Source organism: Hyla sarda, chromosome 2, assembly GCF_029499605.1.
Source record: "Hyla sarda isolate aHylSar1 chromosome 2, aHylSar1.hap1, whole genome shotgun sequence".
Taxonomy (NCBI): Eukaryota; Metazoa; Chordata; class Amphibia; order Anura; family Hylidae; genus Hyla; species Hyla sarda.
The window spans coordinates 177,903,359-177,918,613 of record NC_079190.1 but is presented as its reverse complement, the minus strand read 5'-3'; the positions used below and the strand labels follow the sequence as shown (position 1 = coordinate 177,918,613).

Genomic DNA, 15,255 nt, shown 5'->3' with positions numbered 1-15,255 from the left:
TTTTTTTTTCTATGTTTCTATTTTCTGATTGTATTTTTGTTTTCATTTCATTTTTTTTTTTTTTGTACGATAATCACATAATACAATTATCTTGTCCGAGTTGAAAAAAGTGAGTTCAAAAACCTGGGAAATTGAATAGTGAACAGTGCATACAGCTGATACAAAAGTAAAAAGGCACAGAAACCTGTCGCAGCAGGATATCGACAGACTATCAGCATCAAGGGCAGCATTAAAGGATATTAAAAGACATATCATTTAAGTTACTTACTGCAATGGTACAAGCAGTATCAGATATAAAGCACTGGAGGGGTGTAAACCAGGGTGGGAAGACTCTAACAACAATAAAAGGAGAGTATATACAGGACCAGCTCTTGTCCAGCGATCTCTGAAAGGGAACAGCAAACAACCAGATATCAATATTGTGAGGAATTATGATAGTGTTCAATAAGGTGTGAGAAGAGGTCAAGAAAGTGCAGGGGGTAACTAAGCAAAATGATAGGCTGGTGAAGGAAGGACAGCCAGGGCTGTCAAATTGCTATAAAATGATCAACACAACCATTAGTGTCTGCCATATGACAAAAGAAAATAATCTCCTAATACCAGTGTAAAAGAGTTGGCGGCTGGACCCCCTTCCAACACATCGGTATCACCGTGAATGCCTTCATTAAAGAAAATGAGCTTGTACTTTAGAGGTAGCTTTTTGGGACAGAGGGAGAATGGATAGCAGGAACATCTTAGGCCATGTTCACACGTCGTAAATTCCATGCCGAATTCCGCATTGGAATTCCCGTTGAATTCAATGGGTTTCCTCTGAGCTGTGCACATAGCGGAATTTTCATGCTATATGTTTCCGGCACAGAAATTCTGTGTCCGCAGAAAGAATGAATGTGTTCATTCTTTCTGAGGACTCTGCATGGAATGCATAGCCATATATGAGACTGCGCATTCCTGTGCAGTCCTAGCACCAGCATGTTGTGGTGGTCCCCGCAGTCTGCGGAATGTCCGCACAGAGATTTTCTGTGGGGACATTCCAACATGTTATCATTGCCTTAGGGTCCTTGAAGCATTCAACACCTGACATGATGTTAATTTGAGCACATGAGCTGGCTTAAACAGCATTTAGAGATCTGCTTTGCGGAAGGCCCAATGGACATAGGCAACAATAGACAGGAGCTGTCCCATTGATGTGAATAGGACAAGTCAATGGGCACACTCACTATAACCTTCCATAGAGAGAAGTCAGCATGAAGTCACATGTAGTGTTTTTTGGTTTGTTTGTTTGTTTTGTAAATGCTTTTAATTTTATTGTCATCTATATGCAGTAAAATAACACTGAAAAATCGCAATGTTTCGGGGCTTCCAACAGCCCTTCATATGATTTAAAGTCAAGAGACCTAGAAGGAGGTGGCACAGCAATTCTCTAGGGTGGTTGACTTCATGGACAAGAGACAATATTTGTATACTGGGACCTGACAGAGCTGCACCCCGCAAGAGATGGGCTCTTGGAAGCCTATAAATTGCAATTTGTTTTAGACTGTTATTTTACTGCACATAAAAAAACTAACAACACGCACATGTGGCAACTGTTCTCTATAGACCTCTTGACTTTTTTGGCACTTTGAGGTCTATCAATATAGGCTGGTGCCCTCTAAAAAGTGACCTTGAAGTTGTACTGCCTCATTTACCATCGAATTCTGTGACCTTTGTAGAGGTCATTCTACAGGGGAGGCTGAGCTCCTGCCTTTTGTATCTTCTGGTGTCAGCGTTCACTGTAATGCTGTACAGTACAGCAGCCTTCCCCTTATCATCACAGACAGAACAGGAAGTCTCAACTTAATATATTAGGCCTGGAGCAAAAACATCACCAAATTTCAAAAGAAAATATGTTTAACAATAAAAACTTGATTTAAACTATAGGTAATTTTTCTGGTGACACTTTCCCTTGTATCCACAACAATGATAACAGCCCCAGACAAAACAGCAGAATTGAAGCTAATCTTGGCTTTCGGTTTGTAATGGAGTTAAAATGGTTACTACTATTATGCCTCTGACTCTACATATCAAAAAAAAATTGTGACTGGTCATCAGAGGTGGTCATAGTGCACCTAATATGTAGAATTTATATATTGTGCTTCACTGATAAAACATGGGGAAACTGAGCATGTGTTTGTCCTCTTGCATTTATAATTATCTTCCATTTTTTTTCTTTTTTAGGTGCACTTACGCTGTTGCAAATCATGATTTTGTGGAGGCATACAAATGCCAAACTGTTGTTGTTCAATATCCTTTTTTAAGTGATAGAAGTATATATCAAGGTTGTGATTTCCTATCTGACTCAGAAAGCAGTATCTCTATATTTTTATCCTCTGTTCTAAATTTTTCCCTAACCATAGTTTACATCATTTTTGAAAATTTTCCAAGCCCATAAAGAAGAAAACTGGTAAGTGTGACTGTCATGGTTTGAAAAATAGCACAGCCAGAGCCAATGGCCTAAAATGCACAGGGAAAGAGAAAAAGACACACAGGTGCCCCTGGTGAAGTACGACAAGAAATATTGAAATAATCCAGGATAAGGACACTCACCCTGTGACGTTGTGCTAAGAGCACAACATCCGATCGTGCATGTATCATAAACCGAGGTACTGCAGCTTGGTTCCTCCCGATCCAGGATGCCTTCTGGTTCGGTAATAGTGAGCACAAGTGGAAAAAAATGAAAATGGAACTTTTTCAAGTGCCAGACCTCTCCCAGTGGTTGGTTCACAAGACTTGGAAACCAGATTAATAAAATGTAATTTCTCGGTCGCTCTTCATTGGGGGACACAGAGACCATCGGTATATGCTCTTGTCACTAGGAGGTGCTGACTCTAGGGAAAATTAGTCTGCTCCTCCCTGGAAGGATATACCCGCCCACTAGAAGTGAGGTAATCAGTTTTAGCTAGTGTCAATAGGAGGCAAGACACAGGTCTGGTGCTTGCTCTCCATACCTGGTCTTTTTTTATTATTTTCTAGTAAGGGCTGTTTAGTTAGCTTTTTTTCCACACTTTTGTTTCTCATTTTCAGGTGGGGTTTCAGGAGCATTGCGACAAATGGGAACAGACATAGAATATGTACAGTTAACCCCTTCTTGCCAACGGCCAGCGCCTGGTGGTTGTACACGGGGTCCGGGTCCCCCACTGCCCCTGCTCGCCCTGCTATCTTAGCTTGGTATGATGCAGCGTGGCCATAAGCTGGTTGAAGCCATCTGGGTGAGTATAAGACCGTGGGTGAGTATATCATCCCCTCGACCCTCCCTCCTGCCCGACAGTGGACCCACATTTACAGCAGCCATTTCAGTCTCAGGGCAGCCGTCGGCTTTTGCAGAGGCTCCCGGTACTTCCCGGGCCACTGATTTACTTTACTTAAGATGTTCGGATCTCCTCCGGTGCTTGCTGGCCAGTGGGACCCATAATGGCGGCATGTAGCTCTGCCCCCCATCTTCCCGTTCTCAATGCAGGAATTTGGAGACTTTACTGAATGAGGATTCTCACCCCCCCTCTGTCAGCGCTGTCTTGGGAGTGCCGGACAGGAAAAGCCCAGCGCTTTTCTGTGCCTCTCACGAACAGGGCCTAGCTCCAGCCCTCCTCCCGCAGCGAGCCCTCCAGGCTTAGGGCCCTGCAGTAGTTGTTCACGCTACCAGGGATGTCAGAGGCTGTCTGGTTCAAGGCCATTTCTCCTCCAGCTCAGTGGAGCCTGTCTAGCCGGGCACCCCTTTCGGTGGGGTGTACCTCAGGCCTTCCTGTGTAATTGTTTCCACAGGTCTGCGGCGGTTGAGCACCTCTATTCGGGCATGGGGCCTGCTGGGGCGACGGCCTGTTCTGCATCCCCTCCCATGCCTCCAGGTATCTTCCTGGGTTCCTGTGCAGGGTGGCTCAGGTGCCTGCTCTGTTGCCTTATTCATCGGCCAGGATGGCTCCATGGCCGCACCATCTGCCCCCCCCCCCTTTTTTTTTTTTTTTTTTTTTGCAGGGTCCAAGGTTTCCTCCCAATGCTGTAGGTTGCTACGTGTGCTTCTTATTTGCATTCGTAGTTATGTCTTTGTATCTTCCAGCTCCTGGATTCAAATCCCTCTGGGGACACAACATGGCTCCTCCGTGTCTTGGTGTGTTTTCGCAGGGTCCCTGGGGGCTACATCCACCCAGTGCTTTGATCCGTTACCTTTAGCATTTCCTTACTCCCACAGTACATGTCGCTCTTGGGAAATTTCCTTACACAGGGGGTACTGGGATCATTAAACTTGGCACGGTCAGTGCCTGAGTTTCGTCTCCACCTCCCCTTGTTTTTCCCCTCCACTAGGGGGACTATTTCACTGAGCACTTTTTTCTGCCAAGATGGAGCCATCTCGCACTTCCCCCTACATGGTGGGGTACCTTGCTGGGCCTTTGTTTTTTTGCTGGGAGAGATCGGAAGTGCTTTTTTTGCCGGCTCTGCTTGTGTGCTTACTACTCACTAGTGCAGCCTGGCACTCCTCCAGTTTCTGGTTGTCTACTGCTGCTCATGCAGCTAGGGCATTTTCCTCTGTAAGAGGGGGTTTATGCAATCGTGTATAACTAAGCGACAGCCAGTCTGCCATTGCTCTCTTCCTTCCTTGGAGCAATATCCGGGAAGGATGTGCTCAACCTTCCCTTTCTCAGTGTCGGTGGCGCTACACTGCCACTCCGATCTTTTGGAGTAACCTTCTTGTGCCCAGAGCCTGGGAGTCCCAGCTGGATTCCCCTTTGCTTTTCCCTCCATTCCCATCCTGACGAGACGTTGCTGGGAGTGCTCTGGTTCACTCCGACTGCTGGGTCCAAGACCAATTAATCCTTGTTTTGTGCTCTCTCCTAGACTGCTGTGGTGTATCTTATTTTCTGGGTCGGTCCTCCTGGTCCTTCATGGGGTTTGCGGTCTCGGGCACGTGTAGTGCCCCTGCCCAGGCTTCTCCACGATCCCTTTGTGGGTCGGTCTTTCTTTACCGCTCTTCTTCTTGTCCCGACAAGGTTGTTGGGTCTGCTCCCCCTACAGGTGGGGCACCTCCCGATGACTCGAGAGTCTCCAGTTCCATGTCGGGTTTCCGGGTTACTCCTTACTTTCCGTTTCCTCCTTCAGAGTCCATTTTTCGAGTGCAGCATGGCTGTGGTTCTTCCCGCTGTTCGGCCTGTGTGGCGTCCTCTCAGAGTCCGCTCTTCTCCCTAGGCGCTCATGCTGTGCCCCTGGGAGAGTGGAATATGGCGCCTACAGCTTTTTGGTTCGGATCTTCTGCACCATGCCTCTCCGAAGATGGTTCCCGTCTCTCTTTTCCAGAAGTTTCTGGTCTTCATCTTGACTGACTCTCCTTCGGCTCTCCCTGGTGTTTTCTCGCCAGGTTCTCTGGTTTCGGTTGGTCCACTGTATGGAGTTCTCTTGTCGTTTCCTTTTTGGTTCCCAACCAGGCTCTCCCTCTGTCTGTCTGGTTCTGTGCTTCTTGGAGTTGATTTCCTACCTCCTTCCAGGTTGGTTCAGCCCATCGGGTCTCTGCATCTCCCCTTCTTGTCTCTCTCTTTGGCCTGTTGGTTTACAGTCTTTTCTAAGGACGGTCCCTTCCTTGGCGTCCTAGTTCATCTCCATGGACCATGGGACACTCCGTTCCAGGCCTTGGTTGCCTTTTTAGCCCAGGGTCTCGTCCGTGAGTCTTAAGGCTGGCTGGGGTTCAGTCTCTGAACTTACTCCCTTCCTCTGGTGTTGTTCTTCCCACCCAGGGGACTGCTTTGGTACGTCCCATGGCCTCTGTGTCCCCCAATGAAGAGCGACTGAGAAAAAGGAGATTTTTATTTTTTTTTTTACTCACCATAAAATCTCTTTCTTGTAGCCTTCATTGGGGGAAACAGCACCCACCCATGTCTTCTTGTCCGGATAGCCTTTCCCAGTTCTTGGGTGTTTCTCCAGGGTTCCTTTCAAGGGTCCTTCGGACTTTGTCTCTTGGTTGGCTTCTCCTACTGCTTTGTGACTAAACTGATTGCCGCACCCAGGGAGAAGCCTACTTTTTTCCTAGTGTTAGCACCTCCTAGTGGCAAGAGCATATACCCATGGTCTCTGTGCCCCCCAATGAAGGCTACGAGAAAGAGATTTTACGGTGAGAACAAAATAAATCTCCTTTTTATTGTAAGCACATATCAACGTGTTTTTGGCCCAGAATGGCAAGGTGCTGATACAAAGGTTTTGAAGTACTGACAATATATGCACACAGGGATTCATTACAAACAGAGATTTCATCAATTAAGATTAGGATATTCACAAACAACTGTTAAGTGAGCGACATAACTACCCTAAAGTTAAAATGCAGTTTCCACTGCACATGTTAAAAACACACAGTTTAGTACTGAGGGGGTTATTATTCATGTATAATAAGAATAGGTGACAGAATGTAAGATGGTCACTGTCAGATGCAAAAACTTTTTAAAGGTTGTACATCTTGGCAAAACCTTAACCTTTCTTATACTTTTAAAAGAAAATGTTATTTCTTTTTTATAGAAAGCTGAAGCACAAGCATGGACAAAGTAAGTGAGGGTAGGCTAGCCCTCCTCTGTGCCCTCTCCCTTCTGATAGGACTCATCGGTGCCCTCTCCTCTGTGCTCTCTCCTGTCAGTATCCCTCTGAGCTTTCTCCTGTCTGATAGGACTCCTCTGTGCTCTCTCCTGTCTGATAGGACTCCTCTGTGCTCTCTCCTGTCTGATAGGACAGGAGAGAGCACAAAAGAGTGCTAGCCCACCCCCACTCACTGGACTTTTTATGATTTCTATAAAAAGGAAATAAAATGTTCTTATGAAGTATATTAGAAAGGTAAATGTTTTTTCCAAGATGTGCAACATATAAAAAGTTTTAGAATCTGACAGTGCCCATTTAAGGGAAAGTATTTAAATATGCCCTCTTTGGCCACACAGAGGTTTGGCCTCTGCAAACGGACTCGCACTGCCTGTCATTGCTATGTTCCGTGTAAAGATTCTCTAGTGTATCTTATAAGGGGAAGCCTGACAATGATCTCCCTTGCCTCATGCTTGTTAGACTGTATTCACGTGGCAGATATTCCACAAATAGCGGGCACCATCTGGAACTGGCTGGCACAAGAACCACTTGGTAATGCACCACCTCTATAGACTGCAATGCATTTTCCAGTGGATTCCTCTGAAAGAACGAACATGTTCATTCTTTCTACAGACACCGGAATCTGATTTTTCACAGTGAAAGTGTGTGCACGGTGCAGCAGAATCCCATTGAAAACAATGGGACTCTGCAGCGGAGACAGGCACAAGCTCATAGGAATACGCTGACAGTCTTCAGTGTGAGTTAAGAGTCAGAAGTTCTGTATCGCTTATTTATTACTTAGATAGGCCTCAGAGCAAGTGCAGTGATGACATTTAACTCCTCTGCCACTACAAAGTCTTGTGGCGTTATAGGAAAAGGAATCAAAATGTAGAACCTGTAAATAGCACATTACCTAAAAGAGTTATATACAAGAGTGTCCACGTTATCATTTAATAATGGCTTGTTCTGAACTATATAGGAAAAAAATACATCTAGAAAACTTCTTTAATTTTACACTTTGTAAAAAAAATCTACTTATGGAGTGATACTGTGCGAATATGTATGTATTTTCATATTATTCTCTTGTTATAGGGCATTGCCTATTATGTATGCGATTACTCTGGATCTAAGGAATTTTGCCAATAGTGTAAGTAAAAAAAAAAGTTGAATGTAGTCTGTAGAAACATGAGCATCTCATGAAATCACTTGCTTAAATCATATCTTGCTTTCTCTTAAAAATGAGCAACATTGGCAAAAAGTATGTGAATTAAAGTCATATGTAAACTTAAAATTCCTAACCCTTTACACTGATCAGCCATAACATAAACTCCTCCTCCTGCCTTTTAGCATAGGTCTCCCTTTATGCTCAGATGATGTGCTACAGTTACTCCTCATTAGATGTGGACCAGACCATTTAGCCTTTTGTTACCTAAGTGCATAAATAAAACTTGGACACCCACAACCCTTTGTCTGGTTCAGTGGTTTTCCTTCTTTGGACCACTTTTGTTAAAGGGCACTGTCATTCGAAAAAGCTTTTCTCGCTCTGCTCCATTGGGGGACACAGGAACCGTGGGTATATCTTGCTGTCACTAGGCATTAACAAAAAGAAGTTGGCCCCCCTTGGCAGGATATACCCTGCCCACTGACTCTGAGATAATCAGTTTTAGCTTAATGTCAGTAGAAGGCAGATGCAGGTCTGGAGCTCTCCAAACTTGGTCTTCTTTATATTTTTTAGTTTTGTTGGAGTTAATTTTTTTTTCTCTCCTTTTTATTTTATCTAGGTTTGGGGCGACAGGAGCATGGTGCTGCCTGATCCCCCACTTGCGAGCAAGGGGCACGGTCCATAAAGTATGCACAGTTAACCCCTTCTCGCCAACGACCGACGCTAAGGGATGTGCCCTGGGGCCGGGTCCCCTCTTGCCTCTGCTCACCCAGCTATTGTAGCCTGGCACCAAGCAGCACTTGGTGCTCGGGAGCTGGGGCCACAGCCGGCAGGCACCCATAAATTTAACCCGTGTCTTCGGCCCTGTTTCTCCGGCGGGTAGTTCCACACTCTATTTTCACGCATCAGTCACTCCTTCCCTTCTTCTTGGGACACATCCAATCCCCCACAGGTCACCTCCCTCTTGGTCCTTCTACCTATGGGAGGCTATGAAGTCCCTGGGGCTGATCCCTTGCTGTCACGTGCTCCTTCCTCCTTCAATTACGCCCGCTGCACACGCTGTTCTTCCAGCTCCTCTCTTCAGTGATCTCAAGCTGCTGTTCCTGCACACTGCTATCCCTCTGCTGCTGTTGTACCTGCACGCTTCTGCTGTTCTGCAGTTTTTTTTTCTCTGGGTTGGCTGACTTATCTGTTGTTTTTTTTTTCCATGTGTCCGAACCCCCAGACAGGTGGTCACCGCCTTAGTCACTTACTATTTTTGTACAGGCTGTAAAACTAAAATGCCAGGTGGTTTGGCTGAGCCCACCTGTTCTTCCTGCTCCGCTTCTCGTCCCAGCCCTCCTGTGCCTTCCGCCCAGGATGGCTCTCTGGAGCGTTTGGTCACTGACCCTCCCCCGGTTGGGGTGTCCCCACTATCCCAGATGATCTCTGATCTGACGCAAGTTTCCAGGGAGGTGGCTACTGCCTTGAAGCACTCCTCCTTGCGTCCAAACTCCCAGGAGGCTCGTTCAGCCTCCTCTGGCTGCCGACACTCTCACAAGCGCCCCAGTGTCATTTACTCTGACTCCTCACCCAATTGGATGTCTCTCGCTCCCTATCCCCATCTACTAGGCAGTGTCCTTGCTCCCGCGGTCGCTCCCCTGGGGGCCGCTCCCGATTCCCCAGCCCACCATTCCAGATCTATGTCATCTAGATCTAGAGCCTCCATTGCCCGTTCCTGGTCTCCTGGAGAACTGGTGGATGCAGACTCTGATCCGCACTCAGATTCCGAAGAGCAGTCATCCATGTCGGACATGGTGGACAGTTTGGTGTCTGCTGTCAGGGACACCTTTCACCTACAGGACCCTGAAACTTCGGACCCAGTTTGATGATCTGCTGGATACTGACTGGAATCGCCCTGAAAAACTTCCAGGGGTCTAAACAGCTGAAGGCTATGTTTCCATTTGCCCAGAACCTGGTCTCCAAATGGACCGCCCCACCTACAGTGGACCATCCAGTCTCTCGCTTATCCAAATCCACCACTCTTCCTCTGGCTGATGCGGCTTCCTTCAAGGCCCCAGTGGACAACCGAATTGATAATTTAGCGACATTCACCTTTGAAGCAGCCGGCTTGTCCTTGCTTCCGGCGTTCGCCACAACTTGGGTATCCAAGGCCTTGTCAGCCTGGGCCTCTCAACTTCGCCAAGGCTTTTTATCCGGGGCTCCTCCAGATGGTCTGGTTGACCTAGCCCTCCAGATCTCTAACGCTGGTGATTATCTATGCCCAGCGTCTTTGGAATCCGAACGCTGTGCGGCCTTTGCTTCTGGCAACTTGGTGGCTATCCGTCGCTCTGTGGTTGAAAGCCTGGAATGCCGACGTGGCTTCCAAAAAGTCTCTCAAGATGCCCTTTATTGGTAGTCGCCTTTTTTTCTTTTTTGCAAACGCCTGGATGAAATCATCTCTGAGGCTACAGGCGGTAAGAGCTCTCTGCTCCCTCAGAATAAGGTGTGTTGCACTGATTCTCGCCTCAAGCCCTTTTCATTTCAGTCCTTTGCCTCCGGTCACCAGGACTAATTGGCATCTTCACAGTCTCGGAAGGCTCCTACCTTCAAAGCGCGCCCCTCCGCCAAGCCAGGTACTCGCAAGCCTACCTCTGCCTGAAGGGGGCACCCCCCCCCCCCCCCCCCCCCCCACGCGAGCCTTCCTCTAGGGTGGGTGGTAGCCTGTCCCTTTTTCGGGACGTTTGGTTGGCGCAGGTCCAGGATTCCTGGGTTCAGGACATCATTTCAGACAGCTACCTAATCGAATTTGGTTCTTTTCCCGTGATCGTTTTTTTCCGGTCTCGGACTCCCCGATCTCCGGCCCTGGCTCTGGCCTTTCAGTCTGCACTCCACACCCTCCTTGCGCAAGGGGTCAATGTGCCGGTTCCGCCCCAGGAATGTTTTTTGGGCTTCTATTCGAACCTGTTCTATTCGAACCCTTTGCTCAGTTCTGGTGCTGCATTCTGTCTCTGTGGGACAAGTCTCCTCTGTCCCTCCACTGCCCGATCCATCTGCCCCCCCCCCCCCCCCCATGGCTCGCCAGTCGCTTTTTTTGGTGGCTCCGCTGTCCACTCCTCTGAGAGGGACGTTCGTTTCTCCCGCTGCGTTGGCAGGTCTTAACGGCCTATGCGAGTCTCCTTGGCTGGGGGGGTGTTTTTTAGGACCGGACAGTTCAGGGCCATTGGTCCCCCTAGGAAGCCAATCTCCCCATCAACATCCTGGAGCTCCGGGCCATCTTTCTTTGTCTCCTCCACTGGGAGTTGTTACTCTGGGGTAGTCCGGTTTGGGTCCAAACGGACAACTCCACAACTGTTGCCTATATTAATCGCCAGGGGAGCACTCGCAGCAATGACAGAGGTGACAAGGATTCTTGTCTGGGCGCAACGCCAGGTCCCCTCCGTTTCAGCGTTTCACATTCCGGGGTGGACAATTGGGGGTGTACAGTCTTTTCTGCCAAAGGTGGTCTCCTCTTTTCATCTGAACGAGAATATAGTCCTTCCCTCCTTCTGCCCGGCTCCGTCTCACCCGAAGAAGCATTCTCTCCACAACTTGGATGTGGTCAGAACTCTGCATGTCTATCTCTCGCCCACTAATTCTTTTCGGTGCTCTGATTCGCTGTTCGTCATTCCAGATAGCATGTGCAAGGGGCTTCCAGCTTCTAAGGTGACCATGTCCCGGTGAATCCTGTCTGCCATATCTGAGGCCTATAATTTTAAGGGGAAGGTTCCTCCTTTCCGGGTTACGGCACACTCCACCCACTCTGTTGGGGCCTCCTGGGGGGTCTTCAACATGGCTTTGGCCCTGCAGGTATGTAAGGCAACCTCTTGGTCGTCTGTGCACACGTTCACTTCGGCTGATGCTGGTTTTGGGCGAAAAGTGTTGCAGGCGGCAGTGGTGATGCCATCCGCCTGAGTTTTCTAGGTGGGTTCTGACTTCCTACCTCTGGGATTGCTTTGGTATGTCCCACGGTTCCTGTGTCCCCCAATGAAGCTGAATGAGAAAAGTAGATTTTTTTTTTTTTATATATATATATATATATATATATATATATATATACTTACTCGGAGGATCCATTGGGGGACACAGCACCCACCCGTTGGTTATTAGGCTGTTGACCTGAGAGTTGATTTCCTGTCTGTGGGTTTGTTGGGCTGATTTTTGGCTGGTTCTTCTTCAGACTCTCTGTAGGGATTTGTCGGTTTCCTCCTCCTGCTTTGGGACTAAACTGATTAGCTCAGTGGGCGGGGTAAATCTTGCCAGGAGGGGCCGACTTCTTTTTGTTAATGCCTAGTGTCAACAAGATATACCCACGGTTCCTTTGTCCCCCAACGGATCCTCTGAGAAAGGGATTTTACAGGAAGTCCCATTTTTAACACCTGCTGCCATCACTAGTTATCAGCCGAGGAAGTGAGCGGCATCGCATCAGTCACTCACCAGCCATCTGGCAGATCTGTGACCTCTTATTTTCTTTACAAGTTTCTATGCAAGCTTATACAGAAAAAAAAAAAGGTCTCATCTGCTGGCAGACTAGGGAGTGAACAGCACGCTGCAGCTCTCTTCCTTGGCTTAATACCTGACGATTGCAGTTTCAGGAGTGAGACCCAGTGTGATCAAAACTTTTCACATGTATGGGAAACATGTCGAAAGTATTACTAATGACAGTTACCCTTTAAGTACCACACGGTATTGGGAAAGCTTAAGTTCTGGTCCTTTTGGATGTAAACATTATAGGATGAGATCTTGATAAACCTATATGGTATAAGGGATTCATAATAACATATGATACTTTCCATTTTACAAAACTAAAGTTTCATTTGCTGAAACCAAAATCCCCTTTAAAGGGGTACTCCGGTGCTTAGACATCTTATCCCCTATCCAAAGGATAAGGGATAAGATGCCTGATCGCGGGAGTCCCGCTGCTGAGGACCCCCGTGATCTGGCACGCGGCACCCCGTTTATAATCAGTCCCCTGAGCGTGTTCGCTCCGGGTCTGATTACCGGCGACCACAGGGCCGACGGCATGTGACGTCACGCCTCCGCCCCCGATGTCTAAGCACTGGAGTACCCCTTTAAAACATTTTGCTTTATATTTTGTGCTTAGGCTGACCAACAGCTAACGAAAAAAGGCAAAGGAAAAATTGGAGATATGTTGGAAAAATCTGCAGAACTGTTAATGAGCTGCTTCCGAGTGTGTGCCAGTGACACGTGAGTATTACCTTCTGTGATGGGGAAAGGACTTTAAAGGGGACTCTGTTCGAAACATCTTATCCCCTATCGAAAGAATAGGGGATAAGATGTTAGATCACGGGGTTCCCCCTGCTGGGGACCCCCGCGATCTCCGGGCCGGCAGTGTCGGCATCCGGAGCAAAGAAGCTTGCAGCTTCCTTTTTTGTGATGCCGCGCCCCCTCCATTCATGTCTATGGGAGGGGGCGTGACAGCTACTACATAGCCTTCACGACTCCTCCCATAGAAGTGAATGGAGGGGGCATGGCAGCTTGCATCGCCAGTCATCGGGCATGAAGTGGAATTCGCTCTGTTCACCAAATGACAGGGGTCCCGGCCCAGAGATCACGGGGGTCCCCAGCAGCGGGACCCCTGCGATCTAACATCTTGTGCCCTATCCTTTGGATAGGGGATAAGATGTTTCCAACGGAGTACCCCTTTAAATTAAAATAAAATGGCTTGAATATATATAAAAATATGTTGACCATTGAAACATGTTCTATGCAGCTTAAAATGGCCCACACAACTCGCAGCAGGACAGGAAGGGGAAATCTAGATTATCTGCCAAAAACCCAATCACCTCCTTCCAAAAAGAGGCTATAACAGGACACTCCCAAACTGCATGCAGGAAGGTACCTACCTCCACCGAACAGCGTAAACATAAGTCTGACGGGGATATCCCTATACGCTTCAGCTTAGCAGGGGTATAATATAACCTCAAAACATACCGAGACTTAATCAGCAAATCTCTACTACTCGCCACCGTGGAGTAATATGAGCCCTCAACTTCCTTCCACTGGCACACTGACAGATCAGGAATATCAGCCACCCATTTATGATAAGTGTTTGAGAACGGGCTAGGCCCCAGTGTCTGGAGGAGAGCATAGGACTGAGTAAGGGGTTTAGTGAGATCCGTGGGTGGTGCCCAGGAGAATTTTCACATAAGAAAACACAGGAGTAAACGTCAGGGAGCCAAATTGCTCTTGGACCACATGCCTAAGCTGAAGATACCTATAAAAGGCACTTCCAGAAATACCATAACGTTCTTTCATTTCCGCAAAGGAGAGGAAAACCTGATCCTCTTGGAACAAGTGAATCACAAATTTGACTCCATGAGAACCCCCTGAATCCGGCCTCCTGTAACCCATGTAGGTGAGGTAAATGAACATTCCTCCACATGGGTGCCCTAGGAGACACCAACTGCTGCGGAAATTCGCTCGACATCATGGACCACACTTTAGCTATAGTTTGCAGGGGAAGAGGATGAGAAGGACGAGAATGGTACCTGTATAGTGAGTGAGTGAGAGCTTCATAGGAGCCCATAAGCGCTCCAGCCAAGGCAGTAGAGTTCGACAGATCCAGGTCAATCCACCACGCTGCATAGACCATGTTATAGGCAAGAAAATAGTTATATACATCGGGATCAACTAAACCACCATGCCGTTTAGGAGCCTGAAGGAGAGCCCTAAAGAGTCTGGGAGACTTTCCCTGCCAATAGAAAGATCCCAGAGTACCACACCGTTTTTTAAAATGTTTCCTAGGGGAATCACGAGAGCCAAATGGAAGACATAAAGGAATTTAGGTAGGTAAATCATTTAAAAAATATTAATCCTTCCAGCTAGGTAGAGAGGGAGGGAGGACCAGGCATGCAACCTATCTACTGTGGAAGTCATGACCGGATCTAAATTCAGAGACATATAATCCGACAGAGATGCTGTACCTCTACCCCAAGATACCTAATCGGGAGAGCACTTGTACCCCCACTGGGAGAGAAGAGGGAAGTGGAATGTCAGGTGAGAATGCCATGAGAGAGGATTTAACCCAATTTACCTGCAAGCCTGAAATAGAGCTAAACCTATTAAGTAGGTCAATCAGAGAAACGAGGGAACCCTCTGCATCTGCTAAATATTAGTGTGTCATCTGCATAAAGAGAAACCTTTTCCACAATGGATCCCCTGGGAATGCCACAGATAGTGGGATCTCTACGTATGGCCGCTGCCAAGGGCTCATTCGCCAGCGCAAAGAGGAAAGGAGATATGGGGCACCCTTGCCTGGTCCCCTAGCCCAGGAGAAAGGAGGCAGAAACATCTAAGTTGGTACGAATACGAGCCCTTGGGCAATCATGCAACAAGCGGATCCAGGTACAAAACCTTGGTCCAAACCCAAACACTTCCAAGACCTCCCAGAGGCCACAGTACAGAATCAAAACCTTTATAGACATCCAGACTACCCACCACCCCTGTAGGAAAGCCTTCCCCCACTGCTGCGATAT

At 47.6% G+C, this 15,255-nt stretch overlaps 1 protein-coding gene across 1 annotated transcript in view; it reads left to right on the top strand.

Moving 5' to 3' along the window:
- Positions 1 to 15,255, top strand: part of PCID2 (PCI domain containing 2) — a 33,661-nt gene that overhangs the window by 6,641 nt on the left and 11,765 nt on the right. The window contains 4 exon segments of the mRNA XM_056555811.1: positions 2,215 to 2,395; positions 2,397 to 2,440; positions 7,669 to 7,723; positions 12,861 to 12,964. Coding sequence (XP_056411786.1) covers positions 2,215 to 2,395; positions 2,397 to 2,440; positions 7,669 to 7,723; positions 12,861 to 12,964 — 384 coding nt within the window.